Source organism: Oryzias latipes, chromosome 24, assembly GCF_002234675.1.
Source record: "Oryzias latipes chromosome 24, ASM223467v1".
Lineage (NCBI taxonomy): Eukaryota > Metazoa > Chordata > Actinopteri > Beloniformes > Adrianichthyidae > Oryzias > Oryzias latipes.
Genome location: NC_019882.2, coordinates 18,625,418 through 18,647,697, shown reverse-complemented (window position 1 = coordinate 18,647,697; position 22,280 = coordinate 18,625,418). Strand labels below are relative to the sequence as shown.

At 39.3% G+C, this 22,280-nt stretch overlaps 1 protein-coding gene across 1 annotated transcript in view; it reads left to right on the top strand.

Moving 5' to 3' along the window:
- The window catches only part of LOC111947117 (protein broad-minded-like), a 35,319-nt gene that overhangs the window by 4,928 nt on the left and 8,111 nt on the right, over positions 1-22,280 (top strand). The window contains exons 2-4 of the mRNA XM_023953309.1: positions 12,102-12,195; positions 12,271-12,396; positions 21,185-21,268. Coding sequence (XP_023809077.1) covers positions 12,126-12,195; positions 12,271-12,396; positions 21,185-21,268 — 280 coding nt within the window. The 5' untranslated portion in view covers positions 12,102-12,125. The remainder of the gene's footprint in view (positions 1-12,101; positions 12,196-12,270; positions 12,397-21,184; positions 21,269-22,280) is intronic.

Below are 22,280 nucleotides of genomic sequence, written 5' to 3'. Positions count from 1 at the left end.
TTACAGACTCTACATGGCAAACAGTTTCCTCACAACAAAGTCAGCGTACGCCCCACTTGCCACTCTGTCATTATTGGTTAGTTCTTCTACCATCACAACCCTAGTGGCCTTAGGGTCCCCCTCTGCTACTTGGATCCAAAGCACCATCTCCGATTGTGGTGGGATCACAACAGGCAACTGCCGCTTTAATTTTGCAGTAGCATGGAATGGTGGTTTCAGCTGGCGAGTGTAGGCCAACTGACAGTCTGCAAAGGCTTGTGTCCAGGCCTTTCCTTCCAGTGGTTGAAGGACAGCCTAGAATGCTGGTACACCAGGATGGTTTCCCTGTGTGAGGGCAGACCACACAGCCTCAATAACATTCATCCCCAGAATTCCTTTTTCAGTACCTACACACTTATCTTCGACTATCACAATGCCCTTGCCCGATACCCGAATACCACCAACCATGCAGTCCAGCAGCGCATAACCCACATAGGGGATCTCCAAGCCATTTGCAGCACGCAGAGTCAACCAGGGCGCTTCTTCAACCTGGGCTTCACAGTCCCCCAGGCACTTTCTGAATAGACTTTGGCTTAGCATAGTGACTTGGGATCCCGTGTCGATCACAAAAGGAACAGGACGGTTATTCAGAATAATCGTGACAGTTGGGCACTCACCGACTAGAGCCGACTTTGCGCCACTCTTTGACGCCCCCACGGCCCGGCCCTCAGCTGTAGGGGGTTCTAAAAATCCTGATTGCGGCGAGACCTCTGGGGACACCTCCGCTGCATGTGACCAGCCACCCCACAATGTCTACAGATGGGCCTGCCATACGCATCCCATTGATGTCCAAGTGTTCGGGGGCTGGCGACTCTGAAAGGTCCTGGTGGAAGTGGCTGGAGGGCTGAGCTTCCTGGCAGTTCAACCTTTGCTTCTGATGGAAGACGGGGGGAGGATGCGCAACTTCAGGTCCTTTAGAACCAGCTAAAGTTTTTATTTCTGAAAGGAGTTCCTTCATATCTTTCAGTTCTTGCTGCAACTCATTACGAAGTTCAGCTTTGAGCTGGTCCAGGTCAGGCTGTGAAGCGAGTCTTTGAGTTGCAACTCTTTGGACTGTTACAACCTCCCCTTCCTCTTCTAGCTCTTTTTCCAGTGCTCTGGCCTCTCGACAGGCTTCTGGAAAAGTTGTGTCTCTGCTGCGACGAATCTGTCGATTAAGTTCTTGCTTCACCGCGCCTGGACGAAGCCCCACCAACAACTGGTCCAGGAGCAAGTCAGTGTCCCCAGCAACATCTTGGTCATGTTGGCGCCATCTAGAGAACAACTCCCTTAATCTTAAAATGAAGAGGTGAACAGACTCATCAGATTTTTGACGACAGTTAAAAAATGCAGCTCTCAACTGGGCTTTAGAAGCAGGTTTAGCGAATTCACACTTCAGTAACTCGAGCACTTTCTCCCCAGTATTCCTCTCATCAGGTGCTACCAACAGTAATTCACGCTTGGCTTCCCCTTCTAGGGCACTCATGATAAAGTCTGCTTGCTGCTGGGGCCCCAGTCCTTGTGCACGCAGCATGGCTTCCACCTGAACCCTCCATTCTGCAAATGTTGACCTGTCACCACCAAACCTTGGAACATATGCGGCACCCATAAACCACGGAAATGTAAACTGTGCCATCATGGGACTAGAATCCTCATGGGCTTCTGAAGTCATTTTTACACAGTAGAGCTGATCCTGCCGACAACGCCAAAAATTTGCAGGTGTCACACTTGTGATTGAATCAGCTCGATAAAATACTGTGCAAAAATGACTAGAAACAATTAAAAATGTAAAAAGGGATTTAATAAATAGTAGTGTAAAAACAGCTGTAAATTGGTAAAAAAATAAAAGACATAAAAATTTGATTAAAAGTCCCAGCTAAAAGAGTCCAGTCCCAAAGCCGCGCCCCCCCCCCGAAGTCCACCGTTGGATCCGGCCGTGGAGGGGAAAAAACCAGCGGCTGTGCGGCTGAAACGAACACACAAAAAAAACGAAAAACTTCAGGGTGTTACACCAACATCAGCCACACGCATCCAGGCCGGTCGGGAGAGCAGACTTTCCTTTATGCACCGATCGTCAGGCCTTCAGGTCCCACACGCAACTTCTCGGTCAGCCTCGGCGTTCCTCCACACGGTCGACGCCCCCGTCTCACACGGCTCCCGCTACGTCTTCAAGGCGATCAGCTGGTCCGCCTTCCTTTGGCTCTCAACCGGAGCTTCATTCCCTGCGGCACGCTTCAACTGCGCTGCGTGCGTCTGCCTCAGGTGCTTGCTCCTGCGGCAACTGCTCAGAGTTCCATTTATGCAGTGGTGAGGGGTTCTGCCCAATGAGGTCCAGGTGTGTGTAATCAGGTCCATGATCCAATAAAATTAAACTGCATGCAAAAGTAAAAACTAAACAAAACAGCACAACATACAAAACCACCCAACACCAAAAGAAATACTAAGGATCAGCACAAATATTACACACATTCCGGCCCACCTTTGACATTATTTCCTACAACCAATTATCATATTTGGAAAAAAGATTTTAAATTCAAAATAAAAAACGAAAAGTACAGATTAAAACATGCTTGTCAGTCACAAATTATAATGCAAAACCTGAGAGGTGCAATTTAGTTATGAAAGACTGTAAATAGGAGTCCAAGAAATCACATTGGATGATTTTTAAAGACTGTATTTGTATTATCGTCCTAAAATCAGTTATTAACTCCAGGGTGTCAATTAGATCCCTAATATACATCTCAGTAACATGCGGTGAGTTTCACGGCAGATGAGGCCCTGACGTCATCCATTTACAATCAAATGAACCCTAAAGAGGAGCTTATTCACCATTTAATTGGCAACAGTTAAAGCATGTTGTTCAAAATTTCATTTCAACATTTTTCTTTTGTTTACAACCTTCTGGCATAGAAACAAATCACCAAAATTGTTATCATTGAGTCACTAATAAATGTAATATCTGTGTGCCGCTTCTGCAGAAACACATGGATAACATGTTTGTAGAAGTCTTTCTTTTTTTTCTTCAGTCTTTCTGTCTGGATGGAGATCACTGCTAGTGACACGTCTTCCTGAGATCAGACATATATGATGCTAAACAATATTTAAGAATAACTGGACTTGCTGCCGCAAATTCTTTAGCAGCGAATTGGCGAGAAATAAGCAAATTAAGTTCAAAGACCGAAACAGTAAAGTGCATGGGTCAGCTGCAGCTCGGTCGCAGTGTGCAGCGCAGTCTGGGTGCAGGGGAGGCTCGAGCGGATCGCTACACCACCCTGCTGCCTTTTTGATGACAGATAATTAGTAATCACAAATTTTTACGTTCCAAGAAGTAGCAAACATTTCTACTAATCTCTAACTGGGGTTAAAGGTCTCAGAAACAACAAAACAACAAAAATATTTCTGTTTAGATTTTTAACTTGTCATATAACTGAACAAAATGATGCTAAAAGGTTTCATCTATTGTCAGTGAATTGTTATTAAAATGAGCCCCAAACCCAATTTCTGATCTTCTGCTGCACAACAGAGTCCAGATGCTGTTCAGGTAACAACTTCTTCAAGCATAGAATTTCATTTACATGTTTAGATTACACCAATGTTGGCATGTTTATACTTGATAGTAAAAGGAAACATTTGTAACAAAGTCCTAACGATTGAAAGATGTTTGTTTTGGCTTTTCAATTTTATATCTACTATAGTGAATGTTTTAAAAAAGTTCTCTAATATACATCTAAAAACATCCAAAGATTAGATTTCTACAGGTAGATATAGGAGACCCCTATATGCAGAAATCTATTGGTAGACATCTAACAGAGTAGCACAATACAGTTGTCTGAGATGTCCTGTAGAAACATCTACAGTAGATGTACATTTTGTGGATGTCTATCAGTTATCTGATCGACATCTAAATGTCGATCAGATAACTGCAAGAAAAAGTTCTCGTCTCACAGATCTCTGTCACTTTTTTAAGTAGGAAAACTTTTGCCTCAGAGCACAACCCCAGTCCCAATTGGTGACTAAAAATAATGCTTTACTTCCCAGTAAAGTGTTTGTGTGTGTCTAAATACAGATCTTTAAAAAAAAAAAAATGAAGATCATGGAAAAGTTCATTCAATTTAAAATGTTTAACTTTCATAGAATATAGATTCAGGGCCCACTGTTTAATTGATTTCAAGAATTTGTTTGTTTATTTTTACATACATTTTTGTTGACTCTTAAAACCCACATCAACAGAATTTCAGAAAATTGGAATACTCTGGAGAAATCTGCCCATATCTTGAAGGGCAAAAATGTTTCGAGCTGAGTTTCACCAACTAATCATCTACTAAACTCAAAGCACCGGCACAGGCTCCCCAGATGTCATTAAACTGGTTCAATTGGGTTCAATATGTGGAAGACTTAAGATTTGACAACTAGCCAAGACTATGATTGATCCCCTCTGAGTAAACGTTTTTAGCTAAGGAGGCTGGCTGGTTATGGAGCGCTATGTCCAATCAGATCAACAAAAAGTCTAATGGAAGGGCAAAATGTGTCAGAAGGAGATGCCCCAGCAGAAGAGACGACTGTGGGCTTCATTGGATTATCACAAGGACAAGATTGAAGAACCTGCAGACCTCCATAAAGAGTGGAATGAGGTGGAGGAACAGCTTCAAAAACCACCACATTCAGACTCAGTGGGGAGATGGGCTACAACTGTCTGGTTCAAGATTCAAGATTCCTTTATTTTTGTCATTGTCAGTGAAACAATGAAAATGCGTTTGGAGCATCAACAACAGTCACTCAGTTCGTTTCACCAAATAAATACCCAATAAATAAATAAATAAATAAACTAGAAGGAGCTGCATTTCCAGAAGAAAATGCAGGGTTGAATGCTGTACTGCTGAATGAAAGCTAAATTTGCTGAAGAAATGGCTGAACTGTACTGGAAAAACCTTGAAAAGTTAAAGGATCAGAAGTCCTAGCAGGAATAAGCTGAAAAGGTGGAAAATTGTAATAGTAGAATAGCTAAAATAGGTCAAAATTTGTAGACGGAGTTAAGCATTAAAGCTGAAATTGTTGAAAAAAATCCTGAACTGTTGAAAATTTGAAGATGATGCTAAATTGGCTAAAAGTGCGAGCATTGGAATCAGCATCATCAAATGACTCAAAAAAACACATTGTTTGAGAGTATCATATTGGTAAAAGCTACATGTTCTAAGTTGATAGAAAATCCACTTTTTTTCAAAATGGCGGCTTTTCTATTAATTTTATCTCCATAGCAACCATTTTATGTTTGGGTCGCCTGGGGATGACGAACAAATCGACGTCAGTTTCAGACAAATCGGAAAAAGTAAACCTTTGGACGTCCTTAGCAACAAAGTTTGTTTGCTAACCACGCCCACATTCCTTATATGTCCAGATCCATTGAATTTCAATATATTCAGTTCCAGCCATGGATGAAGTTTATTGCAACATTTGCTTCAGATTTTGTCAAAAAATGCCCACCAAACAGTAGGTTGTGTTGCCATCCCATAATAATTTCAAAACGTATGTTGAAGTCCAAAGCCTTGTGAGCATTTCAATGTTTGAACGGTGCCTCTAGCTGAAAGCTTGTTAAAGTTATAATGCTTGAAAGCAACAAAGGTTTTCAAGGATTCTCCATGTATTTAAATGAAGCAAAAATCTTGGAAAATCCTGGAAGATCTTGGAATATCTTGAAAAGTTCAAAGATTTGAAAGACTAAAAGTCGTAGCTGAAAGGAATAAGCTGAAAGGGTTGAACATTTTAATAGTAGAAGGATTAAGATACGTGAAAGTTTGAAGAAGTTTAAAATTGCCTCACATTTTGGCACAAAATGGCCACCAAACTGTAGGTGGTGTTGCCATCCCATAATAATTATGAGCCTTATATTGAAGTCCAAAACCTTGTGAACATTTCAATGTTTGAACGGTGTCTCTAGCCAAAAGAATGTTAAAGTTACAATTGTTTAAAGAAGCAAAGGTTTGGCCAATGGAGCAAAAATATTGGAAAATCCGGGAATATCCGGGAATCTCTGGAAAAGTTCAAGGATTTGAAAGACAAAATGTCATAGCTGGAATAAGATGAAAGAGCTGAACATTTTAATAGTTGAATGGTTAAAATAGGTGAAAAATTGTAGAAGAAGTTTAACTGTAAACTTCTGCACGAAAAATTCTCCATGTATTTCAATGGAGAAAAAATCCTGGAAAATCCTGGAATATCTTAAAAAGTTCAAGGATTTGAAAAACTAAAAGTCATAGCAGTAATAAGCTGAAAGAGCTGAACATTTTAAGAGCTGAATGGTTAAAATAGGTTGAAAATTGTTGAAGGAGTTAAGTGCCGAAAAACGGCGGAAGATAGCGTGAGAGGAAAACAAAGGGTTGAATGCTTTACAGCATTCAACCAATAACCAAAGTGCAGCATCAGTACAAAAAGAAGCACAATAAGGACTAAACAAAACATAAATAAACTAGAAGGAGCTGCATTTCCAGAAGAAAATGCAGGGTTGAATGCTGTACTGCTGAATGAAAGCTGAATTTGCTGAAGAAATGGCTGAACTGTACTGGAAGAACCATGAAAAGTTAAAGGTGCAAAAGTCCTAGCAGGAATAAGCTGAAAAAGTTGAACATTGTTATAGTAGAATGGCTGAAATAGGTCAAAATTTGTAGGACTTAAGCATGAAAGCTGAAATTGTTGAAAAAATGGCTGAATTGTTGAAAATTTGAAGATGTTGCTAAAATGGCTAAAAGTACTAGCATTGGAATCAGCATCATCAACTGACTCCAAAAAACACATTGTTTGAAAGTATTATATTGGTAAAAGCTACATGTTCTAAGTTGATAGAAAATCCACTCTTTTCAAAATGGCGGCTTTTCTATTGATTTTATCTCCATAGCAACCATTTTATGTTTGGGTTGCCTGGAGATGAGGAACAAATCAACGTCGGTTTCAGATGAATCGGAAAAAGTAAATTTTTGGACGTCCTTAGCAACGAGCTTTGTTTGCTAACCACGCCCACATTCCTTATATGTCCAGATCCAGTGAATTTCAATATGTTCAGTTCCAGCCATGGATGAAGTTTATTGCAACATTTGCTTCAGATTTTGTCAAAAAATGCCCAGCAAACAGTAGGTTGTGTTGCCATCCCATAATAATTTCAAAACGTATGTTGAAGTCCAAAGCCTTGTGAGCATTTCAATGTTTGAACGGTGCCTCTAGCTGAAAGCTTGTTAAAGTTATAATGCTTGAAAGCAACAAAGGTTTTCAAGGATTCTCCATGTATTTAAATGAAGCAAAAGGCTTGGAAAATCCTGGAAAATCTTGGAATATCTTGAAAAGTTCAAAGATTTGAAAGACTAAAAGAACATTGTAATAGTAGAAGGATTAAAATACGTGAAAGTTTGAAGAAGTTTAAAATTGCCTCACATTTTGGCACAAAATGGCCGCCAAACTGTAGGTGGTGTTGCCATCCCATAATAATTTTTAAACCTTATGTTGAAGTCCAAAACCTTGTGAACATTTCAATATTTGAACGGTGTCTCTAGCCAAAAGAATGTTAAAGTTACAATTGTTTAAAGAAGCAAAGGTGTGGCCAATGGAGCAAAAAGATTGGAAAATCTGGGAATATCCGGGAATATCTGGAAAAGTTCAAGGATTTGAAGGACCAAAAGTCATAGCTGAAAGGAATAAGCTGAAAAGGTTGAACATTGTAATAGTAGAATGGTAAAAATAGGTGAAAGTTTGAAGAAGTTTAAAATTGCCTCACATTTTGGCACAAAATGGCCGCCAAACTGTAGGTTGTGTTGCCATCCCATAATAATTTCAAAACGTATGTTGAAGTCCAAAGCCTTGTGAGCATTTCAATGTTTGAACGGTGCCTCTAGCTGAAAGCTTGTTAAAGTTATAATGCTTTAAAGCAACAAAGGTTTTCAAGGATTCTCCATGTATTTAAATGAAGCAAAAATCTTGGAAAATCCTGGAAAATCTTGGAATATCTTGAAAAGTTCAAAGATTTGAAAGACTAAAAGTCGTAGCTGAAAGGAATAAGCTGAAAGGGTTGAACATTGTAATAGTAGAAGGATTAAAATAGGTGAAAGTTTGAAGAAGTTTAAAATTGCCTCACATTTTGGCACAAAATGGCCGCCAAACTGTAGGTGGTGTTGCCATCCCATAATAATTTTGAACCTTATGTTGAAGTCCAAAACCTTGTGAACATTTCAATATTTGAACGGTGTCTCTAGCCAAAAGAATGTTAAAGTTACAATTGTTTAAAGAAGCAAAGGTGTGGCCAATGGAGCAAAAACATTGGAAAATCCAGGAATATCCGGGAATAAATGGAAAAATTCAGGGATTTGAAGGACCAAAATGTCATAGCTAGAATAAGATGAAAGAGCTGAACATTTTCATAGTCGAACGGTTAAAATAGGTGAAAAATTGTAGAAGGAGTTTAACTGTGAACTTCTGAACGAAAAATTCTCCATGTATTTCAATGGAGCAAAAATTCCCGGAAAAACTGGAATATCTTAAAAAGTAAAAGGATTTGAAAAACCAAAAGTCATAGCAGAAAAAAGGTAAAAGAGCTGAACATTTTAAAAGTTGAATGGTTAAAATAGGTTAAAAATTGTAGAAGTAGTTAAACGCCAAAAAACGGCGGAAGATACTATAATAAAGAAATAAAGAGAAACAGGAAAACAAAGGGTTGAATGCTTTACAGCATTCAACCAATAAATAAATGAGAAATTCAGTGTACACAAATGATAAGTCAGTAGCAGCTTGGTGTTGATGTGCAGCAATGCAAAGTCCAGTACACAGTGTACTCAGATGAGAAGAAGATTGGAGAGGGGTGGGGGGCAGTTGGTGGGTGGGACTGTTCAGTCTGGTTGTTCTGGCCCCGATGGACCTGTTCCTCCTTCCTAAGGCCGGCAGGTGAAAGAGATGGTGGGCTGGATGGTGCTGGTCACGCAGGATGTTGTGGACTCTCTCTAGACAGCGGGTGGTGTAGAGGCTCCTCATCTCTGGGAGGGTGGTCCCCATGATTTTCCCTGCTGTTCTTACCACCTGTTGGAGTGGAGTTCCTCCAGTCAAGCCACTTCTGAGCCTGGACCAACGGAGGAAACATCTCAACTGGGCCAAGAAGAAGAAGGCTGGATATTCCCTGTTAAGCTGATTATATAGTTTATTTGGCTTTGATTAGAATGAAAAACATATTTGCTGAATGTCCTATTGTGTTTAGCAATGTTATCAAAACTTAAAAAACTAACTAGTTTTTAAACGTGTAAATGTGTTCCTTACTGTTCTTTTTTCGCTACCAGCCTTCACACCACATCCATCTTTTAAGTCTTTATCCATATTTTATTATTCAGATTTTTACTCGTCCTCATTTGTAAAAGCACATGATCAAACTATAAATAATAGAACAGGAACGTATTTCCATTTGAACAAAGGACGTCAACGAGAAAACCCCTGCATGGCACGTCATGCTGGTCACTGAACCATTAAAGGTCCCAAAACGGCATAAAATGGCAGGGGATCACAAAGCTCTGCTGTTTCAGGACCAGCAGACAGTCAAACCATCACATGGTGGTTTATTGATGAACTCCATTAACATTTTGTAGAGTTTTTTTGGGGGGGAAAGAAGCACACTGAGCTCAACTTGGTAACAGTGTTTCACCAAAAATTTCTCCCAACAGGAATAATGAGCAATGTGTGCTGCAAACAGTGGCAAAAGTCAAGGTAGAAAAAAAGAGGAAGGCAACAGTTGGAATACCAATGTGCAGGAGTGTTTGAAATGCTCTGGGTTCACAGCACAAAACTATTGAAGACCAAAGAAATTATTGAGGACTTGTTAAACTGACGTCCACTGCATGCAGCTTTTCTTTTAATAAAAATTCTGCTATGAGATCATAATTGTGAATCATATTAAAAATGTTAACAGAAGTGGAGACTTGGACTTTTGTCACTTAAGTCTCACACACAGAGATATAAAGACTTAGTCCTAATAGCCAGGGTGGGTATAAAAATGCCCAAAGCTGTACGGCACCGGTGGTGCCCACAAAATATCAAGGTCATTGACCACTTGGTGTGTTTGTAGAACAAAGCAGCAGGTAACTTTTGGAATATCAATCTGCACGAGAGTTTGATGAAGTGTTTCTGCGTCATGGTACAAAAATATTAGCAAAGAGGCAAGTGGCCTGCAGGAAATAGCAAGGTCGTGGACCACATGGTGAGCCCGTAGAGCGAAAACAGCCATGCACATTTGTTATACAGGCATGCAGCGAGCGACATGTCATAGTGAACACTTATACAATGTGAGGGTGATGTAAGGGTATTATAGGTAAGAGTCGTACTGTAATGATCCTGCCTCTTTTCTCCACCTGTGAGAAGCTGACGAGTAATCAGCAGAGACACTCTAACCTGTGTGGCTGCCTTTGAAGACTTTCCCCAGCGGTCTGCCACAAAGTCATCTGCTGCCTGTGACTCTCCAGCCGTCTGTCTATGGTTTCAACCTCTCGTCTCTTTCCTGGCCTTGGACTTGGTTTCTGGTTTTGGATCACGCGTATTGCCAGTCGTATTCCAGCATCTCTGATTTTTCTGGGACTGGCAACTTGTCATCCTCTCCCTTTACACCAGACGCCCTCTTCTGGACCAAGGACTCATCATACCAGATTCATTAGTTTGAGACTCTTGGATGAACTCTTTCTATGAACTTTGAGCAGTGTGCATCCTGGGATCTGTTTGTCACATCCTGATGTGTACGGAGTTTTTGTGTTTGTGCAGCATTTATGCACCGCACTGTCAGTTAGGGGCCAGGACTCACACCATGCTAAAGACTAGAATGTGACTTACGGGCTACCACAGCATCATCCATACGTCAGAAGTGCATGTGACTCATATAAGCCATGAAGACACTTAACAATACACTTACTCAACACACCACAATCATGCCTTCCATAATCCATATTCAACGACATCCCTTGAGGGGGTTGTGTGAGCCTCAAGGGAACTGTAAGACACACCTGCACTCCCCTTCAGTCGTGGCTTCTCTTGTCTGTGATCCTCTACAACCCTGGACAACCCAATAACAAGCAGCCCCCCCCCCCCCAGGTCAACCCCCTTTAGGGGTGCATGTGACTTAAGCTTAAGACTTGACCTCAAAGAGAGGATACAAGTGATCAATGGTAATTTGTTTACTCTCCTGTTTTAGTTTCAGGTCAGCATTGTCAGATCTAAAAAATAACTTGTCTATGATTTACCACGGAAGCCTTGATGACTTTCACACCTGGCATGTGACACGCTTTTAAAAACACCCCACCAGCTAGTCCATGGTGTTCACACCGGACAAGCAGGGAGGAGCTTATTTTTCTTTTTCTACTGTTTACATGTTCGCAACCTTTAGTTTTGGTGTGAAATGTCAAAGTGGTCAAAATCTTGGGAATCTGGATTCATGCTCTTTCTTTCACAGCTCATTTCCAATATATGAAAGAGCTGGTGTCATATAATTTTGGACATATTTTTTCTCCTCCATGATCACTTTTCATATAGTGGCACTTCTGTGAATTCAAAGGGACACATCCATGTATTACTTCCAGGTCATAGTCCCAGATTGGTCAAAGTTTGACCTAGTTTAACTTTCAACACGAGTTCAATGGCAGTGCATTCTGTGCATAGAGCCCAAAAACAGTTCTAAAAACTTGCATCGTTATGTGTGAGGTTGTGTAGATGTTTTATTTTTATTTTACTTTTCCTCTCCAACAGCTGAGCAAACAAATAAGAGCTGAAGACTTCTTGTGTTGGACAAATATTGCTGTTACAAAAGGGGGTCATAAATCTTCAGACACACATGAGGTGTATATCTGTATAAACCCCTTTTGCATTTGAGACAAAGCTTTATTTATATTAACTATGTTTGTACACATTTCTTGTTGGACCAGACAGAAAAAAGAAGAGGAGAGAGTGGGATGATAGATTGTGGCGACAAGGCTACAAAAGAAAGGGGAGAAAAAAGGCGGGTTAAAGAAGTTGGAGGATGATTTAATACGTTTTCTCTGGTAGTCAGAAGGTTAAGAAAGACTTGTCTTTTCTTGATTAAGGGAGATCAGCCATACCCTTGGCCCATGGTTTTATCCTACCCTGTGCCACACTTCTACACCTTGGACCCACCAGAGACTCTTCACACCTCACAAAGTGAGAATGACGGTCAAATGTTCCACTTTGGTTCAATTTTTAAATTTTGACTAAGTATTTCATGTCTTTGTACAGGTTGTGAGATAAGTGCTTTTCTGACTTCCTCCAAAGACTCAAAAAGTGATGATTACTGGTTAAAGAAGTGCCAGAATCTGTTCCTTAAAGCCATGACGTCTGAACCCCACAACCTCACTGGGAACGGTAATCCTCAACACCCCGCGCCTTTCCTCATTAATGTAGTGTTAATGATAGGAGGCGTCATTTCTGAGTCTTCTGATTGTTGGACAATTCAGTACAAACCAGAAGAAATTTCAAAGTAAGAGTCTCACATGTTCTTGGATTACCACATGTTGTGTTTTTGGATTTGATGGAAGAAACACTAAGCTGAGTCTATATGAAAGCAGACCACAAAAAATGTTTTCATGACCAAAGAGATAAAATATCAATATTTTTAAATGATTTTCTTTACTCCCTTTGTGGCTGATCCAACAGCTTTTAATCTTGTTCTCACAAGATGGATTTTTTTTTTTCAAACTTGTTTTAGATTAATGTTGTCCTAAGAGACTTGTGTTATTAGCATTGGGCTGTTTGGGTTTGTTTACTTAAATCCCAGTATAAATGTGTTACAATGGACAGAAAAAATAATTAAAAAAAATATCCGTGATTAATATTTGTTTCATTGCTTTAAAATGAAGAAATATAAAATGCTAAGACCTAGTGTGTTATATCAATTCAGAGACACCCCATATTGCAAAACTTGTAGTTAGTTGCAGTTTACACTGGGCAGTTTTTACAGATGTGTTTTCACCTCCTGAGACTTTCTCGTAGTTCACTTTGTCCATAATGTTTGCCGATCCGACTGTTTCACAAATCCCATTCAGCAGGAGCTTGATACACATTTTATATAATGCTAGATTCATCATAGTACTTAAAAGATACAGTTGTATGGTAAATGGTAAATGGCGTATACTTATATAGCGCCTTTCTTCCTACAAGGACAAAGCGCTTTACAGTCAGACACACATTCACTCACACAATCACACACTGGTATAAGTGGAACCCTCTCGTTAATAATGTGTGCTTGGTGTGAGACACGTAAAGTGTTGCATATCAGCACAAAGATACTTTTCAAGTTAAAGTTAAAGTACCTTTAGTTGTCACACACCTAAGTGTGTGAAGTTTATTCTCCGCATTTGAGCCGTCCCCTGGGGGAGCGGTGAGCTGCAGACACAGCCCCGCTCGGAAACCATTTGGTGGATGAGAAAAGCAGAATTATGTTGATCAGAAACAGTTCACAAATTTATAGCAATTCAAAGAGCGTGTATTATTTCGCTGTTGGTGGTGACAGCTCTGGTGTTAAAGGGAAACAGCTGGTGGTTAAATGTTTTGTCTCTAGGCTTTACAGTAACAAGTGTGTTTTAATGAAAATGTTCTTTTTAAATAAAAATGTGTCTTACTTACTGTATATGACACTTCTTTTTAGCTGGGAGTACACAGGACAACTGCCTATGGGCTTCATGCTGTGAAAAATCTATTTATGGTCATTTGTGACAAAAATACAAAAACGTTTGTAGCCGGTGGCTGTGCGTTTCTGTCTTTTTTCATTTTCTATTATACTCTCTACAAAAGAGGTGGATTAGAGTAGGCTGTAAATTATTTTGTGTTAATTTTGACTCTTTATAAATCCTTTTTCAGACAAAAGATAACAGTTTTTTTACTGAATTCTTTATGTGATGCATCTCAGTTCTGTATTTGGAGTCTTCAGTAGCGATGGTGGCTCTGGCATTTAAAGATGAATAAGCAGCAGCTCCACCTCCACATTGAGTCAGCTTTAATATGATGTTCTACTTGCACTTAAGGAATTTACAATCAGGAACTCATATAAAACTGTTATTTATTCTAACGTATGTAACCCTCTCCCGTCCTCCTGTAAATTGCGTCTTTGTGCGTCTTTAAAATCTCATCATCTTTGCCCGTGACTGGAACTCTGAAACCGCACCTTTGCCCACTTTTGTCACATACTCAGAAATAGCAGTTATTGAAAGAAGACAAAGCATATTCAAATGAAGCTGGGCCTAAAATCTGTGCAGTGATTACTCCCTTTCATTGGATCAGTGACGAATGCCCCTGCTGAAGCATCCTCTCGTCTCCACATGTCTTATTTGAGGCTTCTCACTGCAGAGCTTCAGTGAAAATACATTATCTTCTATGATGCCCTTGTCTGCAGAGACACTGTTTTGTTTTGCATATCATTAACTGCAGAAATCACCCTGGTTTCTTTGCAAAACACCTTCAGAAAAACAAAATGGTTGCATTCATTTTTTTTCCGAGTGCCAAATAAGACCAAAGTCCTTCATGAATCATTAAAAAAATGCTTCTGTAGCTGATTGCAGTATTATTTTTGGTTTCATTTCTGACAGGCTTTTAGTCAGATAGAAGCGTGAAACAAGAAACTATTCTGCCTTCTCATGGCACTTTCTGCTGGAACCACTTTCAACACGGTTTTTCAATTCATGCAGTATCATGTTTTGAGTATCCTGTTTTGAGCGGTCCTAAGCTGAATCCAGCTGCAGCTTGTTGTATAAATGAGGCACCAATGGTCATGGCCCTGCGGCAGACTAGCGACTTGACCAGGCTGTACCCCGTCTTCGTTAGGTTCCAGCAGCCCACGGGTTCTGAAAATGGAAGGATGGATTCGGTCATGGTTCACCTCATGTTTAATGCTACATTCACACCAGGCATGTGCTGCACGTTCACGAACAATGCGCATTTAGGCCGTGGTGTTCGCACCGAACAAGCAGGGAGTGGAAGGGAGGGGCTTCTTCTTCTCTTACTTTTTCTAGTGTTCACTAGCGCTTGACCGACACTTACAGTTAGAAGAGAGTTGCTGCGAAATTTCAAAAAAGCATAAAAAGATAAGTTCAATAAATTTCATAGTGTCTGTATTATTACCTGGCTTCTTAGGTTTTTCTATTATCAGACACGGTTGTGTTTTTTTTCACATCCCTGACATGTCAGAGTCTGACGAAGATGGAAGACGTCCATCAAAACATGTCAGGTATGTGACAAAAAAAACACAACCATGTCTGATAATAGTAAAACCTAAGTAGCCAGCATAAAAATATGTTTTATATAAATAATTTATAAACTCTTTTGGTAAAACTCTGTGTTCAAAGATGACAATTTCATAATAAAACTCCTTATTTTCAATGAAAATTTTCATTTCACTAGTATGTGCACTGGAGGAGGTTTAGGACCACCTTCAGCCGGACTCAGGAAAACCGTGTCTCCAGAGAGAACGGTATCTACGAGCGGCTTCAGAATGGCTTGTGAGCTGGCAGAGGCGGTTTTTTGAATGCAGAAATGCCGCTGCACAATCCTGAGAAACCATTTAAAGAATCACAATTGTGTTACCAATTGTGTCCACAGAAAAGAAAGGCTGACGTTATTCCCACTTCTCAATATGGGGACAAGATGCACATTACGGCATTGCCCGCATGAATTTTAAGTGCATCACAGGATTGTCGTTGGTACGTATTAAACTAACCCCTAACCCCTTCTTCCGGGTCCTTGCGGCCAAGAAAAAAGCACTGGCCTCACGGATTTAGAAAAATATGAGCTAACAGCCAATCAATAAAAATAATAAAAATAATGAAAGCACGCTTAGAAGGTCGTCTCGGTCTGTGCGGCAGCTTTGTTTGTTTACAACGGAACTCACTATTTCTTATTTTATATAGTTCTGCACACATCAAAATGATTAATTCCGATTGAACTAGTGGCGTATGATGAAGTTTTCCAGGGCCCATGTACACAATTCAATTCTAATCCGATCTTTGATCCGATTAAAGATCTTTTTCACATCTACATGCAGCCATCTTTGTTGTGAATACGACTTTTCTTATAAAATTCCCTGTTAACTCACTGTCAAAAATATGTCACAGGCATATATCTATTTGTGACAATAAGTTAACAAGTGAAATTCCTGCTGTGTCCAAATTCCTTCACTTCTCACTATAGAGTTCACTTATAGTGCATTCACCATTTTTTCGCTGTCCGAATCTACAATTTCAAAATCCTGTGCCCTAGAAATTTCCAGAAATCTCTGCGAAAAACCAGTGTGCATCAATGCTCACTAGATTGGCAAATAAAGACCACAATGCATTGCATCTGAACAATTTTTGAGAAAAAAGTATTTAAATTAATTTTTTAAATAAACCATCAACATTTTCATCATCAGAACACAGCAGATCCATAAAGATTTGTTGTGAAATGTTCATATTTATTAGGTTTTCACTTCGTGAAATCAGTGATGTCATGTTCCCATATTTAACCAAAAAAAGCCGTGAGAATGGTGTCCAAATTGTTTTTAAAATCCAGGACACTAGATAGTTGTTGGAATAATGTATATAAGTTTTCTCATATTTGCTTTTATGCATTAGCTACCTATATAGGTGATATAATCATGTTTGCAGAAGTGTTTGTGTCCAACTCTGTTTCACAGGAAGGTGGAGGTGAAACCCTTGGGGGGAAACCGACTATTTTAGCGTCTTCCCAGCATCAGCATGAGAACTAAGTGTTATCTGTGTCTAGACCTGAATTGAAGTTAGTTATCCGTGAGAAAAGGCTTTGCAGGCCCGAAGATGATGTGGGAAGGCTGAGGAAAGACAGACATGTTGCAATTAATGTTTTCTGATCCCGCTGCGGCAGTGCTTTTTCTGTTTCCCCTCCCTTTAGCGCTCAGCCTATGTGTAATTTAGGGAAAACCCAACAAACTTAATAAAAGAGGAGGCGACAGAATATGCGCCAGAGCGGAGAGAGATTGTTGCTGGGTATTATATCTGTCTATTGTCCTCATAAAGGTACCTTTGGTCTGTTGTCTTTCTTTCCTTATTTAATTATTCTGATGTTGCAGGTTGTTTTAACCCAGTGCTTCTCAAATAGTGGGGCTTGCCCCCCCCGGGGCGCGCAGTATTAGCGGTTTTTGGCACAGTTAATACGGGCAATTGCTCGGGGCGCAAAAAGGGGGGCGGTGGTGACAGCGGCTCAGTGCTTGAAATAAAATCTGCACCACTGTTGGTTTCCTGTTATCTGTTCAATCACAGAGTTAGTAACAGCCTGAAACCTGTGAACTGCCATCGCTGCAGCTGCACCAGGATCTTAGGTGCTTTTAGATCAGTGTTTTTCAACCTTTTTTGAGCCACGGCGCACTTTAACCTTGACAAAAATCCCGTGGCACACCAGCATCCAAAAATTTAAAAAAAGTAGAAACTCATAGTCTGTATTGATCTACAGTCCCTCCACAATCTCACATGCATTTTTGTGATAATTGTGGCAGAAAAAGCTGGAAGTTGCAGCTGTTTTTTCTAAAAGATGTCATAAAAGTTAAGTTAAACGATTTAAAAACTGTTTGACGTGTGTATTTGTGGTTACAAGACGTTTCACAACAAAGATTCATTGTGCGCTGAGACGTTGTCACTTTAACCCAATGCATCATGGGAGAAGTAGTGCAATCAGCCGCCAAAAGTGTCATGGTTTGGGTTTCATTTGTATTGGTTTTTCCTTTATATTTGTTCTGTCATGTTTGAGTTCTGTTTCCTGTTTTATTTTGAAAGCTTTTCTGTTTTGTCATGTTTTGAGTTTTACTTCCTTTGTCCCAATCTGTCCTGATCATGTTCACCTGTGTCTTGTCTGCCCTGTCTGTATATAAGTCTTGTCTCTGCCTTCCTCTTGTGCTGGTCCATTAACGTCGTAATGTCTCTTCCATGTAAGTCTTCTGCCCTGTTCATCATGCTATGCCCACAGTGAGTTTTGGTTTTTGTTTTGTTACCCTGCTCTGCAGCGCTTTTTGTTAAGTTAATAAATCCCTTGGCCTGGAACTGTGTGCTCCCGTCTCTGCATTTTGGGTCCTTCACGCAACCACAGCCCTCCCCTCCTGACAGAACGCAGACAGACTAGCATCTCTTAGCTTCATTCTTTTGTTCACTTGTTCCGCGGTCTGACATCGGATCCAGCAGAAAGCTACGCTGCTAAAGACGAGCTTTAGCTGCTATTTTTGTTAGAACTGAGAGACTTTACGAGCAGAATTCAGAACAAGGAAGTGAAGACTTTAACCACTTCCGATTGGTCAGACCAATGAGTTATATCACTAGAGGAGACATCACGTGGTTCCTCATGGGAGGAGAGCACCGCCATCTTGGTGAGGTCAAGTTACTGCTGCAGTGAATGCATTTGAACACATTTTTTGCAAAATGCCAGTTCATTGTGCGGGTTTCAACTGCCAAAAACAGATAAATGAGTCCAATAAGGAGGTAGGTGTATCATTTCACAGGTAAGTATTTTAATTTTTTTTCTTTTAAGGCTGCAGGGGCTTCATTAATAGAACACATGTTGACATGCATGATGCTGCAGGGCTATTATTATCAACATACTGCATGATGTACATTTATTTTGCTGTCAATATAAATGTACATTTTATTTTGCTAAACCTGTATACAGCATACTAGGCTATTATAGTAATATAGATTTATACATTTCTGACTCAGTGACTGAACTTTTCTTGCAGGTATCCAATGGATTCAGACTTAGGGAAAAAGTGGGCCTTATCTATCAAAAAAGTTAACCCAGATGGATCACTGTGGTATCAACTAGCAATACAGTCTGGCTTTGTTCAGAACATTTGTGGAAACAGATTTTGATGAGAGGCCAGACTGTTTATTTTAGGGTAAATCTGTTGTTCACTTTTGGACTTCTTTTGAATATTATTATTATTATTATTATTATTATTATTATTATTATTATTAATAATAATAATAATAATAATAATAATAATAATAATAATAATAATAATAATAATAATAATAATAATAATAATTATATAATAATAACAATAATATCATTATTTTTATTTATTTATTGTTTGTATTGACTTACTATTGATTTATTATTATTATTATTATTATCATTATTATTATTATTATTATTGACTTATTGTTGGGTTTTCTAAATAATTTAAATTACATGTCAAAGAGGTCTAAAACTTCTAAATGTTTAGAAATTGATTTTTAAAATTCTTTCTAATAATTTTTTTATTTGTAAGAAGTCCTGCAACAATGCATTTTCACTCAAGTTTGAGCTTTTAAGGCTGACTGTTTCTCTTCTTTAACAACAACAAATGATGTGTGTGTATATATATATATATATATATATATATATATATATATACATAAAATATAATATATTTATATATATGTATAAATACATTTAAATCTAAAAATATATACAGTTTATAAAAGCTACTTAGACACCACTAAAATCAATAGAAATCAATGTCATGTGGGCGTCGTCGACCTCACCAAGATGGCGTCGCGCTCCGCCACCGTCAGCCAGGCTTCTAAAGCGGGCGTGTCTCCTCTAGTGATATAACTCATTGGTCAGACTGATGACGTGTGATTAGGCTCCAAGAATGATTGGTGGAGACAGTTCAAGGGGCGGGACTATTCCGAAAACTAAATCGCGTTAACGTCAGTCATATCAAAATGTCTTTAATAGAACCAAATAAACAGAAATTCAATAATGTCTTTTACGATCTTTCATATTCCTAACTACTCAGTGTTTTATCAGGACCTGTTTGGATGAACACAGAGCTGCTATCCTGGAGTTGGGAAATGTTTTTAGATCAGTTAATGAGGGCACTTTCCCACGGCACACCTGAACATCTCCCACGGCACACTAGTGTCCCGGCGCACTGGTTGAAAAAAACTACTTTAGATTACTCAGCTCATGCTAATAATGCCATTCTTAACTATTGTAGACATTTTGATGATGTGTCTTTATTTTCCATAAATGCATTCTTTGTCTGCCTGTGGTTTAGTTGGTGTCAGTATTTGACATAAAGACAGCAGGTAAAGCAGTAAACAGCTGCACTTAATGAGATCAGAAATAAACAATCTTTTAGAAGAAAGAAATCCGCACAATGTTTTTATTTATTTCTTCAGACTAAAACATTAAATATATTGCTGTGTTCATGTTTCAGATCAATTTACATTTAATAATATCTATTAATTGAATTATTTTTCTCAGCATCAAATGGTTCAGTTGATCAAAATGTTTCTAGTTTAAATAAGGAGTGAAAGATTTTTTTATTTCAGGCCACTTTAAGCTACTTTCTCTGTTTTAGACTCCAACAGGGTTTCTGTGTGGCTGAATAAAGTTAATACTTGTTGAAAACATATATATTTTTTCTTTTGTTAATGTTAAAAGTGTGTGTGTGTGTGTGGGGGGGGTGGGGGGTTGGGGGGTTAGAAATAATTAAGAAGCAGTTTTAACCCAACAATATTCCCGCACTATATAGTCTTTTACCAGTTGGGGAGTAGGGAGGGCATTCGGACACAGCCTCTGTATTTAAGACTCTGAGCTCAAGTAAGGGTGTAACAATTCCATTTTAACAAACGTTTCCATTCACATCAAAATGTGTGGTTGCTGATTCGATACACGGTTGATATTGTTTCATTGGTTCGAATTCAATTACGATTCATAGTCGCTATTGGTTCATTCTGAACGATCCGATTCACTGACCTAAAATGGATCCAGAACATCTTTAGCCAAACCTTCAAGCAGTGAGACTCAGAGAGAAATACCTGCTACTGAACTTTTTCCAAATTCCTTGTATTTTTTAAAGATTAACAAGTGTAATGAAATATGTGTCCAAACAAACAAGTAAACAAGAATGAATGTGAGATCACCTGCATGTCAACGGTGCTTTGTTCAGGGGTCATTCAGAAACACTGAGGCTGCAAACTGATGAAGAGTGAACACCTGTATAGCTTTGAGTTTTTACAAGCTGCAGACTTCCATGTGTGAACAATCACAATGCAGTGCTACTGGATATACTCATGACTCGTTTTTACCTGAAGTACTGAACTTCCTGTAAATCTACTATCTGGCGCCGCAGCTAGATTTGCGTTTTTTATGTGCACGTTTTTCTCCACAGTGCTGGCTGACCTTCTGGAGAGAGTCGTGGTTCATCTATCCAACTCTGCCACAGAGTGCCGCTTCTCCTTGGATCAACACAAAGGTCAGCAGAGAACGCACTTCTTTCTTTGTTCTGTTTTGACAATGTTGTCAAAGGAAAACAACAAAAGGCCACTGGGTGGATCAGCAAAGTTAAAGTCAGTCTTTGCTTGGTAACGTGAGCTTTGAGTAACATTTGTGTAAGTTGACACAGGAAAGGTCTTTTGTTTGTGACGACAAACACCAAGGACTTAAATGCAGAGAGGTAAGTTCCCAGCAACTCATTGAGATTTGGTCGGATGAATCCAGGCACATTAAAACAATTTTTAACATGATCCACATTGCTTCTCACACTGTTTTTCTGACCAATCTATATGTCATAAACACCTATCAGCGTACCCTTTCTTAGCCACCGTCTTCTAATAAACTGCCTTACATGACACAGCTGAACCAAAACAGCAGTAGAAGGTTTTAAATGAGGTTTTAATCACAAACCAAATGAAAGCAGCTGCACTTAATCAGGACGAGAGCAGCCTACAAAAACACAAAAAGACCCCAAGACCTTAAAAATATAGAGCCTTCTGGTGTTTTTAGCTTGGTTGACCCTAAAGAACCATTTTGTCGGATCACCCAAATTTACAATTCCAAAGTCCATTGACCTTGAAATTTTCCAGAAGTTCTCTGTAAGAAATCCGAATACATCAATGCTCACTAGTCCAAATTCCCCCCTACTCCCCTAACTACTAAGAAACTCTACAGTGCAGGACTGTCTAGTGCCATGAAGTCTAAAAGCAATTCGGTAAAAAAGAAAACCCAAATGTTTCGTTTTTTATTGCCTGTGATCAGATTCTTGTTATGATAAAATCTTTGTCTTAAGTGCTCCCAGATCAGCTTTTTGCCTGTGAAGCAATATGAGCAGACCATACCTCTTTGAAGATACAGGGAAGCCTTTTATGCATTTGAAGTCGTTTTGGTAGCTTTGCTGCTAAAATAAATAGTTGCTCCTCTTAAGCTGCATTCACACCGGATGTAATCCGCACATCAGGGGCATTTCAAAGTTAAGTCAACGTACGGGT